The sequence below is a fragment of the Erpetoichthys calabaricus genome, chromosome 8 (genome assembly GCF_900747795.2).
Source record: "Erpetoichthys calabaricus chromosome 8, fErpCal1.3, whole genome shotgun sequence".
Lineage (NCBI taxonomy): Eukaryota > Metazoa > Chordata > Cladistia > Polypteriformes > Polypteridae > Erpetoichthys > Erpetoichthys calabaricus.
The window spans coordinates 151,478,533-151,495,115 of record NC_041401.2 but is presented as its reverse complement, the minus strand read 5'-3'; the positions used below and the strand labels follow the sequence as shown (position 1 = coordinate 151,495,115).

The following is a 16,583-nucleotide window of genomic DNA, read 5'->3' as shown; positions in this document are numbered from 1 at the left end:
GGTGGCCATCAAAAAACTACTGTTCTCAATAATGAAGTAAACCATGCCTCTTGAAACACTAATATTACATTTACTTTGTCTAGTTTACAAATAAAGACATGCAAAATATTTATCACCTTATAAGCTAGAAATCAGTCCACCACACAAGGGCTTCACATATCTTTTGTAATTTTTTACTTTTGTCAATTTGATTTTAAATTGTTGTGAATATTCTTGGAGTGTTCTTTTCATAGAACATAACCATATGTGTGTTTTGGATTAATTCTTTAGCTAAAGCAAGATATTAATATTTATGTTATTTAATTTTAAGTTGTGTCATAGTGCCACTTTAGAGTCTCTGCATTGTGTTGGTTTCTTTCTAGCAAATATCAATTGCACTGTTGCTAAGGATGGCCTCCCAAGGGGCGCAATGCCTCATATGCCAAAGGCTCTGCAACAAAACGCAGTGCAAAGTTTCGTCTCTTTGTCCAAGATTACAGATTTAAACCTTGAACAGTGTTAGTACTAAACTCATAGTGTTAAGTATATCATTATGCTTTACAGCTCATAGCTTCCCGCTTTTTGCTTCAATTCATAGTCTTTGGTTCTGGTGATATTCTCCCAGTGTTGGTAATGACTCCTGGCAGTTTTTGTGTGAGTCTGCATACGGTTTGGTCCTGTGGATTTTGTTTTAATTCATTATTCTAGAAAACTATTTTTGTTCCAGTTTATTGACAATATGAACATCTCCCGGTCCATTATTAACAACATCTTTGCAATTGTTCACAATGCACAAAGTAGAAAATACAAAGAACTCGGTTTAAGTTTAAATAGGAGGCAAAGCAAATACAGTATCTGTGTTGCACTCCAGCTGAGCCGCCTTGAGTATTAACAACTGGCATAAAACTAATGATGCCATGGGACACACCACATGTAAGAAGTTGTTTATGTCTCATTGGTCCAATTCATGTGCATCTGCACGTCTACTTGTAATGTCAAGGGTGACAATTTTGGTGGTGTATGGAGATTTCCCTGTTGGATCCTTTACTGGGTTTTACATCTTTATGAATTTCTGTAGAATCAATGTAGGCATTACATCTTAACCTTTGCTAACAATTGTTCTTTTTTTTCTGCCATTTGTTTTTTCTGCATTGGCTTTGACACCATAGTGTTATTTTGCTATTCTTGTTACGACTTTGGAGTTTTGACTGGAATATGGTTTCTTCTGGGGCCTAAGTTACTTAACTCCTGACCATGAAAAATAAACAGTCAAGAGCAGTGGTTCTCAAGTTCAGTCATAGGGGTTCACTGTGGCTTCAGGTTCTTGAATCAACAAATTTCTGCTGTTAATTAGACTCCTACTTTAATTAAGCAAGCTATTATTTTCCAGTTTTTATGCTTTGGTGTTAATCCATTTTTTCTTACTTTTTAAAAGTTTCATCATCCTTATCAAAACTTCCAGGTTATTTAAATCATTACTTAGTAATGACCACCACATTAGTGGATCTGAAATGAAGTAGCTGTATCCTTTTCCAATTCAGTGTCATTAGGCTCCACTTGTCATTAACTGTCATTGTTATGATATAATTAAAGGAGCAAATATCACTGAAAAAAGATGAATTTATAGGAAAATGACAAAAGAGACATATGCATTTAAAGCAATGGAAAAAGTACAAACATGTCTACATTTCTTATAAACATAAATTTCACACTACTGAACTTTGGTGAAAGCAGAATAAGAGGCAAAAAAAACCAGCTAGTTAAACAAATTCATCAATTTGCAATAAAATGATTCACTGATTGTGAAACTGAGTGGAACAAAAACCTGCAGCCACAATGGCCCTCTAGGACAGGACAGGACATGACATGACAACCACTGATCTCAATGTCATTAAGAAAAAATGTTACCTTTATTTTTTCAAGTAACCCAATTTGGGAATACAGGTCAGACTGTAGAAGTAGAAACAGGACCTTAAAACTTCCATAATTACTTGCTGCATACATATGTGTGCACTCCTTTCTAGAGGATGAATGCAAAGGTCCTTGTCCCAACACACTGAAGCATTCCCCTAACTTCCTTGCCCCCTTGTAATGCTCTTCTGGAGTTCTGACTATATAATACACTGCAAATGTACAATTCCCTTTTTGTTTAACCTAATTCAGGCCAGTTCTTAGATAATGACCTTCTCTGACGCACAGCAAACCATACTGGAGAGTACTTCCTGGTGAAAGCCCCTGAATCAGTCCAGTTATCTTCAGACTTTTCCCCACTGTGCCCTGGGATCTTCCACCTTATATCCTAGTGGGCTGTTTTCCTCCTTCTGACCCATAACCTGGCTACTATGGGCTCACCAATCGAATGGGTAACCCCTGGCAAATTGTATTTGTTTCACACCCCATCATCCAATGAAAGAAGCATTAAAGAGTTACTCACAGCTACACTTTGGCATTGGTTTGTCCCATGTGCCATTTTTCTGACAAACAGCTTCAAAAGATGGGATCTCTTGGTTTCCCTTTAAAAAAAATGAAAACATTGGCAGAAGAAAATGAATTCATGATAACGAAAGTAGACAAGCAGACAAGTACAGGAGAGACAGAGAACCTTAAAGATTTTTCAGTAAGGTCAAAGTCAGGGGTACAATATTATACATGTCAGGGCCTGGTAAAGATTTGTACTAATGGGTCATTCCTCAGCCTCAGCTACACAACGCATTGACCATTTAACAACACCATTAATAACAGAATGTTATCAACGTGTATCTTATTTAATTAAACCAAACACACATACTGTACACACAAACCAAACACATTTTAGGGCCAATTTAGATATTATAAACATATACAGTACTATGTAATATTTCAACCCAAATACAAAACATTACCAGCATGGATTTTTTTTAATATTTCAAGCCAAATGCAAAAAAATGTTAGCTCATATTATGTAACACTGCACACCAAATGCAATAAAATACTTTTAACATCATGTAAAACACATGTAGTAAATAACAGGTGTGGACGCTAGGGGTCGCTGTTGCCCCGTTGAACCCACCAGACAGACGTCCCAGACACACGTGTAAAACACCAAGAAGATTTTAATAATAATTTCTTCCACAATTCTTAATAAACAATAATAAGCACATTAATCATCAATACAACAATCCTCCAACACCCAGCAGCTCTGTCACACTCCCACCCAACTCCGGCTCGGTCTGCTGGGGTTTCCCATAGTCCTTTTATACTTCGTGACACGGAAGTATTTCTTCTCAAGGTCACCATCACATCTTCCTTTATCAAGCGTCCCGGAAGTACTACGGGCTTCTGTCCTCGTGACCCCGACGCCCTCGTAATATCCCCCTGGTTCTTTGTGAGCTCCCCCTGGCGGCACCCACAGCACCCAACAGGGCTGAGGATACAGACTCCATGTCCCATGCTGCCCTGTGGGAATCTGAGGAGCCATTTCTATCCAGGGGAGCTGCCATCTAGCATTCCGGGGGATGTAGTGTCCTGAAAAGTCTGTTTTCTCCCATGGAGGGACGTCCCGACCAGACTGAAATGCCGGCCATTCACCACACAGGTTATACCTTACTTCTACAGAATCTGACATCTGAGATTTTCCAATTGAGAAATCATGAATGACGCAAAACTCACTTAAACTGCAAGCTCCCTTTCAAAGGACAGGTTTGCAGAACTGTTTGGTCTGTTTTGGTACATCATTGTAAATACTGTAAGAAAGTAATTTCTCATTAATTTCTGACTGGGATCTTTAAAAGGATCACTCAGTCAGCTATTACTAAAATCTGGCTGAGGTTGGAGGCTGCTTTTATCACGCAATCAGGGAGCAGATTTTATGTAGCAGCCTACTCTTTTCAAGTCATTCTTCATTCCTGCCCGCTGTAGCCAATCGCAGTAGTCACCACTGCTCTTGGAGATAGTGTACTACAAAAACAATAAATTCCTCCACAAACTGTTCTAGGTCCCTAACAAGCCCAGGGCCTGAGACAAGTCTTTCAACCTCCACAAACTATGAAAAGCTGAAATCAGAAGTGACCAGTTTGCTCACACTTGTGGCTCATAGTATCTTGAGTACAGGCCATACCTACCCAGAGGAGCTCATAGCCACGATCACAGGTCAGTACAAAGCGATCTTTAAAGATATATTTTGCTTGCTTGGGTGAGAGGCGTCCATGAGCAGGTGCTACTGGATCTGGACAAGGCATAGCTGGTAAGGAAAAAAAAATCAAATTTAGGAGTTGAGAAACTTAAAAGGGAGTGCAAACCCAAATCATTGAATTGAATCCCAACAAACCTCTCATTCCCATGCAGCATTGCTATTTTCCTGATCACAAGGTCAATGAGAACAGGAAGAGTATAGCAGAAATGGGGAACACCTATATATATAATTTTATTATAATTTTACTCACTCACGTCCAAAGACATGCAGGTTAAGTGCCTTGGCGATTCTAAATTGTCCCTAGTGTGTGCTTGGTGTGTGTGTGTGTGCCCTGCGGTGGGCTGGCGTCTTGCCTGGGGTTTGTTTCCTGCCTTGTGCCCTGTGTTGGCTGGGATTGACTCCAGCAGACCCCTGTGACCCTGTAGTTAGGATATAGTGGGTTGGATAATGGATGGATGAATTTTACTCACTCACTTATCACCAAAAACCTATTTCCCATTTTCTTAAACAGCTGACATTTGGCAGGATGTTACAACTAGGAAACTAGATATCTGCTAAGAAAGGACATTTCGAAATACTAATATTTAGCGGTAACCCCAAATCACAATAGGAAAATTAAATACCCCATGATCTCAAAAATGTTGATTGAAATTTGATGAAGTTATAGAAAAAAAATATAGCCAACACATATTATGCTAACTTACACTTTCGGCAGGGCGGCACGGTGGCGCAGTGGGTAGCGCTGCTGCCTCGCAGTTAGGAGACCTGGGTTCGCTTACCGGGTCCTCCCTGCATGGAGTTTGCATGTTCTTCCCCGTGTCTGCGTAGATTTCCTCCGGGTGCTCCGGTTTCCTCCCACAGTCCAAAGACATGCAGGTTAGGTGCATTGGCGATTCTAAATTGTCCCTAGTGTGTGCTTGGTGTGTGTGTGTGCCCTGTGGTGGGCTGGCACCCTGCCCGGGATTTGTTTCTGCTTTCCGCCCTGTGCTCGCTGGGATTGGCTCCAGCAGACCCCCGTGACCCTGTGTTAGGGTTGGAAAGTGACTGACTGACGAAATGAAGGACTCTGAGGAAGTGATTGATAAGCCATGTAAATAGCACCAGTAATCAATTGGGTGGACAGATAACCGAAGGCAGGAAGATGTTCTGGACAGTAAAAAAGAGATGTGATCATGTTGTAAAATGGAAAGAGAAAATTGCAAGAAGCTTAAGGACGTTGCAAAACTCAATAGTTAACAAGCGCTGTTTTGCTGTTTACTACAGTGGCACACTAAGATGCCTGCTGGGTCTCATGGCTGCCTGTTCTGCTCCACTGAGCTCCAGCTCCTGCTCCCAGTACTGAAAAGCAATCCCACATCACTCTTCGATTGTAGTGTTGCAAATATGAGTATGTTATAAAGAAGGGACTGCCTCCGACACACATTTTTAATGTCATTTCAAATTAATTTACAACTAAAGGGATTTCTTTTTCTTTTACTCATAGGAAACAGGTGGTTTAAGAGGCTTAAGAGCCTGCCAGCTTAGCATGAAGAGCTACATAGCAGATTTGTGGGAAAAAAGGATATAGTCCTGCAAAATGCAACTACGCACCCGAATAAACTGCCCTGAGGAGATGAACAGTACAGAAATGTGGTGTCTGTCTCCTTATTTTGTGGTTACGTAAATGCATTTCTCTGTGTTATATACTACTAGAATATAGAGTAAAAAAAGAAATAGTTGAAGGAGCATTAACTGATTTTAGACAGATAACTTAAACAGGGAAAAATGACAAAATTTATGCGGTGAAGTTTAATCGATGAAGCAAATCATTATAACAAAGGATTATTTTAGTTGAGATAAAAACATGTAGCGGATAATCAAAAGGATGTAAAGTGGGTACTAAAAGCTATTACATGGAGAGCATATGAGCAGCATCGGCATGAAAATGCCACTGCGGATTCTCTGAAAGTTTCTCTGTGTGTTTTCTTTTTTTAACAGAGTTTGAGAATGCCCATCATATGCATTAGATGGTTAAAGGTAACTGAAATGCAACTGTGCAAATGTAGTATTGCATTCTAATCTGTTATCAGTTCCTAAAAAGTAATTTATAAAACAGTATGTTTATCTTTTTCACCTAGGATTTTTTGTTTTTCAGAAATGATGAAAGGACGTCAAACAATGGAAAGGTAATATATTAAAGCCGCGCTTAACTGTTTTTCCTTTCTTACTGCATTTGTCAGAGTATTTCAATGGTTTTATTTACAGAATTTTTAATTGATAAGATTTGAAATGAATTGATTTAATTGTTTTTTTTATTAGCTTATGCATATTGTGTTTGTCTATAATTGTGACTTAGATGAAGATCAGATCATATTTTATGACTAATCAGTGTTGAAAACAAGGCAGCTCAGGTTGGACAGTTGGGAGACAAAGTCAGAAAGGCGAGATTGCATTGGTTTGGACATGAGCAGAGAAAAGATGATGGGTATATTGGGAGAAGGGTACTAAGGATAGAGCTGCCAGGAAAGAGGAAAAGAGGACGGCCTAAGCGAAGGTTTATGGATGTGGGGAGAGAGGACATGCAGGTGATGGGTGCAATAGAACAAGATGCTGAGGACAGAAAGATATGGAAGAAGATGATCCGCTGTGGCAACCCCTAACGGAAGTAGCCGAAAGAAGAAGTGTTGAAAACAAGGCCAAAGGGGTCACATATTTCTTTTGACACTCTATATGTTCTTCCTGTGATCATCCCTCACTTGTGTTTTGCTCAAATGAAGCAGATTTTGTCAATATTTGTCAGCCCTTGCCATCATTTAGAAAAATGCCAGGATGGAAGCTCATTTATTATTACATTGTCTTTCAATGAGTGCCAACAAATGTTGCTGGTGTCAACCGAAATGCTATGAAGGTGATCAATTATTTGAAATTCTCTTAATCGTTGATGAGCTCCGTGTGTTATTATAAACACCCCCCAGAAAAGAGGCAATCAACAATGTTTGATGGCTCCTGTTTCAACAAGTTCAGTGCAATAAGTCCCCTATGAAAACCATTACATCAGTACCCTACAGGTCCCAGCTTTAAAATGAATGGAGCTCCTGAAGGATTCCATGGTCCACTTTGGGAGCAGAGGTCAGGCAAATGGAGATTAATACTAGTAAATTTTCATGAGGAAATCATGGGAATGTCCAAGGAGGATACTTTGTGAGTGAAGCCTGACGTCTCTGTGCTGTGTGGATGTGCTTCACTTCTTGTACAGTAGCTCCAGACCAAATGTCTCAGCATGAAATGACCACTTCATGATCAGGCGCTATACTCTTGCTTATAAACCTTCAAACCCTGAGCTTGACTAGCACAGCAAACTTTTTCAAAAAAGAAGAATGGCATACCTGTGGTGGTGTATTTAATTTTCCACCCTGTGTTTGATCCTGACCCATCTGTTTTAAATGTGATGTCCACTTCATAGCTGTTGGTGTTTATTTTGGCTGGCAGGGTTGCCCCACAGAAAGGCCCATGATCCTGTTTTTGTGTTTTAATCTGCAGAAAGAAAGCCATTATTGAGACATATGTATCTCAAATAAAAGTTAATCAATTTAAAGCAGTCATGCCGATATGGCTAATAGAAAAATACACAGACCAATTAAAGTCCCAGTTGTAAAAATAGTTGGTACTATTAACATTGAATTAGCACTTACATCAACACTACAGCCACGACATTAAGCAACTATGCAAATGAAAGTTAGGACTATATTTAATTTTGCTTAAAATCCTTAATGAGAATGAACAGCAGGCTCCATTTCTTTGGCTTTCTCAATCAGGTTGACAGATTCTCAGCAATCGGGGGAACAGGAAGGCAATATGGAAGGCACCGCACTGGGCAATGACTTGGTAAATCAATAATAATTTTCATTTAGCACTTGAAGTTTTTCAATAATTATAAAATATGCAAGTCAGACGAGTCAACTTTTTAGTGGCATGATTGAGTGGTGCACCAGGCACTCAACAACATTTGCCTCCCCACCAAAAAACATTGCCTGTGTTTATTTTTTTCCAGCATTTGACCCTGCCACCCACCATATTTGGAATTGCTAAACAATAATACATGTGACATTTGCACTAACTATGAGAGACAAAAATGTGTTTGCATAAGACCATTAGGAAGCATTACACATGGTATAAAAGAAAATAAATGTTTACATGGCTTTCATCTTCATGTTTTATATCAGTGTGACTTCTCCCATTATAAAAATCCTGATGGTGGGTCAGTTGCAGTGATGCCTCAAGATCTATTTCTTCAAGCTGTTAAGCCTGCTCTGGGTACAGTGAAAGGCTCTCTAGCTCTGCTTATCAAATCCTGCTGCCCTCACAAAACTTGTGCTCCTCAGGTCTTGTCTCTCTTCCTTAGCCAAAGCCAAAAACTTACATTTTCTGCCTCCACTGACTCTTTGTATGATTTGCTGATGTCAATAGAGGCTGAGTTGATGTTCCCACAAAGCTTTGGTAAGCCCCCTGCCATTGCATAGATGGATGCCCTCCTTCCTTCCTTCCTCCCTACATTAAGCCACCATCTCTAAGTATTTCTGGGATTTCCTCTCATGGGGTTCCTCCCTTCCTTCCTTCAATGTGATAATCAGCTCAACTGTAATGAACATTTTGGCTGATGCTGACCATACCATGATGTCTGGCATTAATATGGCTGAAGAAATGTCAGTAGAAAAGCAAAGCTGATGATTCAGGTCTAGTCTCATTACTCAGTCATCTGCAGGAACAATGATTGTTTCTTTCTACCTCCAGGTGTTTCCCTGTGCTTTTACTGCTTGTTTGACAAAGTGGGTTAGCCATTTTTGTGGGTGGAGGACTGTTAATTCTCTCTTTTTTGCCTTACTCCAAAATCACAATAGAACTTGATTGTGTTAACACCTATATCAACCTTGTGATACACTGTCCGGCAACTCAACAAAATATGTCAAAGACTTGCATTTGAGGCACCACAGAGGGAGCTCTTTGCTTCAGAGCCATACCGCTTGGTCAGGAACCTGGAACTTGGAAGAACGTTTCAGCTAGCCCTAACCATACATCTCAGTCTGGTCTGTAGTATCCAGCCCTGGATTAACCGTCAAGAAAAATAAGAACATGCTTATGGCACCAAGGAAATGGGTCATCACAAAGTTTTTATTATTAGCTATCTTGCCCTTAACTCTTTTAATGTCACACTCACCAATTATTTTCTTATTGTCCTGATCTTCAGTGTTCAACTTTAATCTGCATTGTCAAAAACATGTTTGTTTGAAGGTGTCATCATATATCATATTTGTTTCCATCTCATGGAGTAAGAGTTTTGCTTCCATCAAGTGTAAATACAATTGGCTTGGTCTGGCTAGTATTTAATACATCTGCTGTGTGTAGCAGACTCATACGCTCTTTATTTTATTATTTCTTTTACTATTTTTTCACATAAACAAGGCACATGTTAATCTCTAATTTTCCCTGCACCACTTAATATCTTGTCAGGTAAGTAATGGTAGAGTCGACGGGGCACCATTGTTGGCCTTAATCCGGCCCTGGTGGTATCTTCCACGTATCAATGCTTTGTTGATTGCCCAATCCCATGTAGTCCAGCTACTCTTCTAACAATGCCTAATTGCCTTGATTTTGTACAAGTCTTCTTCTATCCTAATAACTGCTCAAGTCATCATCTCTTTCTTCTCCTTTCATGATGGTAGGGACCACAACTTGGTTGTCAACCCAATCCAAGACGGTTCTTCCTGGCTGAAGTCTACTGGCTATCTCCTGATGGTTCAGGCTAGCAATTACGTAGTTGATTGAAGATGTCACTGTCTTTTAAAGCCTTTTAATTTCCTGCTTCTGCAGAACTGATGATTGACAGACATTCCATTTCTGATGTCACTTCCATCTTCCAGCATCCTGAACCTGCCTCTTCCATTGTGTCCACCTGAAAACCTGCTACACCTCCATGATGGCTTCAGTCAACATTCTGACTCGCATCTGAGAACATATATTTGTGTTTCTTTTCATTTAAACAAATTTCTAATTATACAGGCTTCACTTAGGTGCCCCATCTCTTTATGACTTGTTGTCTCCTTCATTTACAATAGTAACTAAGTACAGTAAATGGATTACAATCATAATCTTGTTACTTTTCTGGGGTCATGCTACTCGAGCCTTGTGTCCCCTGTGTGATAGGGTACCTCAACCATTTCCCACCTCAGAAGTATCCATCCATTAATTATCCAACCCGCTGAATCCAAACACAGGGTCACGGGGTCAGAAGTATAACAATGCAATTAATTCCTCAATTCCCATCCCCCTATCTTTAAACTTCAATCCCAGGTTTCTCTTGACTCTAGACTTAATGTGCCTCTAGCCGTGAAATGACTTTAAATCCTGTCCCGAATCAACTCCCATATATGGACTGGTTCAACTTTAGTACCAGAGACCCCCAAGCTAAAACACCCTTTACTGGGCCCTGGTGTCACCCACATGTGAGGTTTCAGTAGCTCCTATAGTACTTAGTCTCACAAACAACCTCTCAGATGTCCTCTCTCTTGCAGAGAGCATAGTCTCATATTTTGCAGTGTGCCCTCCAGCTGGTAGACAAGAGAATATTAGCAACCTACCATTCACTTCTGGATGATCTCAAGTATGTGTACCTTCACCACAGCTTTTCTAGCTGGAGCTCAATGTGCTGACACCAGACGTTATTGCGACCTATTGCGACTCTTGCTGGCATACTGAATTCCCTGTGCACTGCACTTCTTTCTGTTAAAGTGGCACCCTATCTACTGCCCCTCTATGGTATCTACCACATGTAGAGGGAGCAGTACCCTCAAGCAGTCGCAGCACTCCCACAGCAATATACTGTATGCCCGGCCTGTCCTGCTGTCAGTGTGATTCTCTCTGTGTGTCTCTCTTCTTCTTTGCTTGAGGTTTTTTGTTCTGAGCAATCCAGATGATGACTTTGGCACAGGCAACCTTTTGCCCAGAAGGTACCCCTTCACACTTTCCTCATAAATTTTTACTAAATGCATCTTCCATTAAATAATGGCAGTCTCATCTGCAACAGTGGAAAGCTGGTGACGCTAGCCCATCAAAAGGTAAACTGCCACACACATGAATGTACCTGAAAGTTGCTAATTGCCCTACCTAAACTGCATATGTTGAAGATATAAAAGAAAATCAGAGCACATGGGGAAAACTCACAATTTTATGGAGAGAATGTGCAAAATTCACACTGTGAAGTGATGCCCACCTATGCAAGAGTTTGCCATCAGTGAGAGTACTACCAAGATAGCATGACTAACTCTCAGTAAAGAGAGAGGCATGAGAGACAGCCATGCTGTTAGAAAGAGGGCCCCTGCAGATTTCAGTGTGAGAACACAGTAGCTGGGCAGGCGACACAATAGTGGGCAGAGATGAATGGCTTCCTGGACTGGAGAGTAAATGCCAGAGCTAACATCACTTCCTAGCTATCAGAGAACACATAATCTCAGAAGCAAATATATGAGACAATGCTGTCCTCCTAACAAAGCATTAAGCAGAGGAAGCCACATTGGCAGTCGAGCCCTTTAGGGCAAAATAAACATATAGAGGCTCAAGAACACCAGGAACCATTAATGGGATTTGTAGTCCTTGGAGCAAACATAGGCCATTTGTGATGTCAGAAGAGATTCTGGAAGTGATCCAGGAATGCAGTTTAAAGATGGCAGACTGCGTGCAAGCCTTTATACTATTGCCTGTATTTCCTCCTCATCTTGCCTGAAGAAGGGGCCTGAGTTGCCTTGAAAGCTTGCATATTGTAATCTTTTTAGTTAGCCAATAAAAGGTGTCATTTTGCTTGGCTTTTCTCTACACTCCTAGGCTAACTAAAGCTGGTATCTCATTACAGGGGATTTCAAATTTGTCAGCTACAGTTGCTAATCTCATTGCCTGAATATAGTGAATCACACTTTAGAGGACACCAGAGAAATTAAGGGGAAGTGCATTTAAGTCTAAAACCTGGAGTCACATCTTTACAGAAAGAGTTGGAGGAATCTTGAAAAAGCTACCGAGGCATATAGTTGAAGAAGGGTGAGATATGGAGAAAGCTTAACTACTAAGCTAAATAAATAAGCTTGATGGACTGAATGGCTTCATCTTATATGCCAAATTTCTTATGTTCTTATCATGAGAAATTGCAGAGCATTACAAATTACACAACACTATGGTGACTTTCCAGCACATTTCCAAAGTATCGTCATCTTGCCCCATTTTCCTAACAGCCTGACAGAGCAGGTGCTACACAAATGCTTTACAGGTACAGTGAGTACAACCATAATGTCAGTCTTTTTTTGCTTTTTGCCATTCTACTGTTGTACATAAAACAAGAGGCATCAGACAGATGAGGCTCTCTTGTTTGCGAGGTCTAAAACACTTGTGTTCTTTATTCCTTAATGCTGCATTTTTTATGTATTGAACTTCAACATACACACACAAGCCTCCCCCTTCAACTTATGACAAAATCAATTCAGATTGGTTGAACTAAGTTGCTATGATTATGTAAATGAAGTTTGCAACTAAAAACCTTGGAATTGACCACTCTAACCTGTATCCTTGGGGAAACTTGATGGTACTGGTCTGTCACATGTATTATCACTTATCAAGGGCTAACTCATAAGATCAGGGTGGCTGTCATACGCAGCCCCCCTTTCTCCATAATCTTGGTGCAGGACTGCTTTAAAGTAAAAGCAGTAAGACACATACCACCTCTACTAAAACACTGGGCCTCACCATTGATGGCAATAACCCGTCTCAAACTGTCTCCGTACCCCATTATCCGCTGGCTTCCGAGCAGGGTCACATGGCTACTCACAGACATGGCTGACACAATGCCATCACACTCAGACATCTCTACAGAGATGGAGGATGAAATGTTGTGTAGCATTGCTCTGTCCCATAAGGTTGTACCAGATCCCCTCTTGAAGTTACACTTTCAATTTAGGCAAATGGTAGTATCATTTACAAGAGAACACTGGAATAACAATTCCCTTAAGTTTGCCATGAATGTGGTCACTGTGATTGATGCACAACGTAAAAATGTTCCCATGCTACAGAGGCCGCACTTTGTTATTAATAACTATTTGTTATATTGCGTAGATGAACATGAGGAAGAGATAAGGTTGTTGTTGTTAGTTCCGAGGTTTGTGAACTGGCTCATACCTAACCTCTCCTTATTCTCCAAATCACTGACCAGTAGAGAGTGTATAGCACATTCCTTTGTTGAAACAGTGGAATAAGAGAGACCCAGATCCCTACTCCAGACAACCTTGTTTCTTCTTCACTCAGTCTAAAGCCCTTAACCACGGGTCTAATTTAACAACCAAACAGTAACAAGAGCTTCAAAGAGCCATCCTGTCTGTCCTGGAAGTGATGAACGAGCAGTTTGGAAGAACGTCCCTTATTGCCGAAGACATAATTACAGAGCCAGAGGTCATAGTCCAAGAACACCTGCACTGCCTCCAGGAAGCCAAACAACAGAAGTAGATCTTGAGAATAGACGGATGCTGGATCTTGGTATGATAGAAGAGAGTCTAAGTTCTGGTCCAGCCCATTGTACTAGTCCCAAAACCAGACAGAAGTTGGTGCCATTGCAATGACTTCCTCTGGCTAAATCAAGTTTAACAGTTCAATGCCTTCCTGATGCCGCAAGTAGATGAGCTCCCCGAGTGACATGACAAGGCTCAGTTCCTGACCAAGCTTAACATGAAGAAAGGGTACTGGCAAACACCATGCTTAGTAAGTACCCAAACTAGCCATTGGCAGTACTGGGTCCATCCATCTGTGCTGCAGGTATGTGTAGTGCTTTTGACACTAAGGAAAGCATGGCTTAGGATCAACCCTAAAAAGTGTTTTTTGGGCAGACTGAAGCTAAATATTTGGGCTACTTGGTGGGCATAGGTACTGTACGACTACAATGTGCCAAGGTTGATGCCATTAAGGATCTGCCCCATCTGAAAACCAAGTGGCAGATTCAAGCTTTCTGGAGGTTAGTAGGGTATTACCACTGGTCTGTCCATCGCTTCTCTGAGAGGGCAGCACCCATGAGAAATTTATCAAGGAAGTGAGCACCCAACGCGGTGGTGTGGGATGAAAATTCAGAAGCTGCATTCTGTGACATGAAACTGGCCCTCATTTCAGCATCTACATTAATTACACTTGATTTTTCCTTGCCTTTAATCTTACAGATGCTTTATATACAGGTCTGGGATCCGTGCCGAGCCGAAGTGTCCATTATGTGTCTGAGCCAGAAATTACTGAATTTGTGAGACCAGGTGTGAGAGAGGCCCTTATGATTAAATGGGCTATTAACCAGCTGAGGTCATAAATTCACTCTGGTGATGGACCTTGCACATTTGCAGTGGAAGGAGTCGAATCCCCATGTCACCAGGTTGTTCTTGGGCCTACAGCCATATAAGTTCAGAGTCCTACATTGTCAGGGTACTCTCCATGCTAACGCTAATGCCCTTTCTCATGTCCATGACTTCATAGTTCGGATCTCCCAACCTGACGGATCTGGGCTAAGGAAGAGTACTGTCACACATGTGTACATCAAAGGCATTTTAAGGGATAGAAATTCTAAACCAATCCAGGAGCTGGCACTGTGTTCTAATACTCTCTCTTTTCCTCCCTCTGTAGACCAGAAGACTGACAGCTCTCCTCACATGACTTCCGGTGTCTGCCCACTTGGACCCATCTCTCCTGCCTGGCAGCCATAGGACCGGAAGAACCTCCATCTTCAAGATTCAGAATAAGACTCTGGTCTAAGAAGACTCATTTTTGAGTTTTAAATACACTTTTTTTAATTTCAACTTTATAACAGACCCCAATACACTTTCATTTCTCCTATGTTTCTATAACAGGAGTTACATCTAAAGTTCAGAGGATGAGATAGGTGAAGATAGAAGTGGTTCTGTGTGGCACTGGGAGGAGCAACATGGCAAGCCATTTTTCCAGTTATTATATGAACATCTTTCCTATGTTTATCCTTTTTCTTTGTTAATTTGAGTTAATAAATTGACCATTCAAGTTGCTTTGAGTACACTGACATGTCTCATGATTTATTGCATGTATTTTCATTACCAACTTACCCTTTCTGCTTGCAATAATTCCCAAAGACTACACATCTTGTAAAATAGTGAACATTCTAAAAACCTGGACTTGCTCTGTAGTGCCATTAAAGCACACATTGGTCTCTGGGACTTCTAGAGGGCATTGTCATCTAGTTTTCCTGACTTTAAAAACCCAACTTTGGCCCCACAAGTAATTCTGACCTAATCCAGAAGTGACCATGGGATGATAATAACAGCCACTTCAAGCTATAGGCCCATAAAGTGGCCAGAAGAAAGAGAGGCCAGAGACCAAACGAAGGGAGACTTTTATGGAAACCAAGCAACTTGTTGAGAGGTAATCAACAACCAGAATGGCTGCAAGGCTGGTGCTTAACATTTGTATTTTTGTGTTCTCCTGTTATTTGTCCCTTGTTGTTTGTACTAGTTATAACAAAAACATAACTTCTGCTAAATTTGACCTCCTTAGCTGATTTTCTGGTTTCAGAGGGTTGAATCAAGCGGAACCTTTATATCATCACTGAAATACTCTTGTGAAAGAAAAATTAACTGCTTGCAAGCTACTTATGGTTAATAGCTGACACAGCAGCTTTGCTATAACGGCAGGTTATTCATACAGGCATCTGCTATAAGACAGGGTGCAGTAAGCTAACCGGGGACAATTTCCAGTTTCTTTAGAAATGTGTCTGTTTGACACAGGAAAGATGACCTTTCCTTTTTAGGATCTATTTGAAAAGTAAAAAAAATAAGAACAGATGGCCCGTACTAAAATAAAATGCTTAAGTAAAGGATATTATGTTTATTTTTAAGAAATAAGGGGAAGGGAGAGGAAGAAGAGATTATAAAAAGCCAATCGAAAAATGTAACTTTGCTCTTTTGTCTTGCAACGTAGAATCCATGTATCCATCTGTGACTGAATAAAAATCTAATTGTTTGAACTGGTCCTGTCTTCCTCAGGGGGTTTTCTTCCACACTCTTCATTCATAAATTCTGCACCATGCAAAGCTTTGCATCATGCTAATTCACTGATGCTGCTTCACAGCTTCAGGAAACTCGGTTTGAACCAAACCATGGTCACCATCTGTGTAGAAATTTTACATTCTTCTTGTGTCCGCATGGGGTTGTCCTTTGGGTACTCCTGTTTTCGTTACACAGGCTACAAAGGCATGAGTGTTAGTTTTATTAGTAACTTTGTTATATTGGCTCTGTGCGGTTGTGTTTAACGAGGAAGGCTGATTTGTATATTCATGTCCTTTAATGGACTCTTCCCAGTCTAAACTTTATGCCTGTCTTGTGTTTAGTGTTACTTGGAATATCTCCACAACATTTAACTG

At 40.6% G+C, this 16,583-nt stretch overlaps 1 protein-coding gene across 1 annotated transcript in view; it reads right to left on the bottom strand.

The window, feature by feature from the left end:
• masp2 (MBL associated serine protease 2) overlaps window positions 1–16,583 on the bottom strand; it is a 63,837-nt gene that overhangs the window by 10,567 nt on the left and 36,687 nt on the right. Inside the window, exons 6-8 of the mRNA XM_028807612.2 lie at window positions 7,516–7,663; window positions 4,080–4,198; window positions 2,414–2,492 (exon numbers count right to left, since the gene is read on the bottom strand). Coding sequence (XP_028663445.1) covers window positions 2,414–2,492; window positions 4,080–4,198; window positions 7,516–7,663 — 346 coding nt within the window. The remainder of the gene's footprint in view (window positions 1–2,413; window positions 2,493–4,079; window positions 4,199–7,515; window positions 7,664–16,583) is intronic.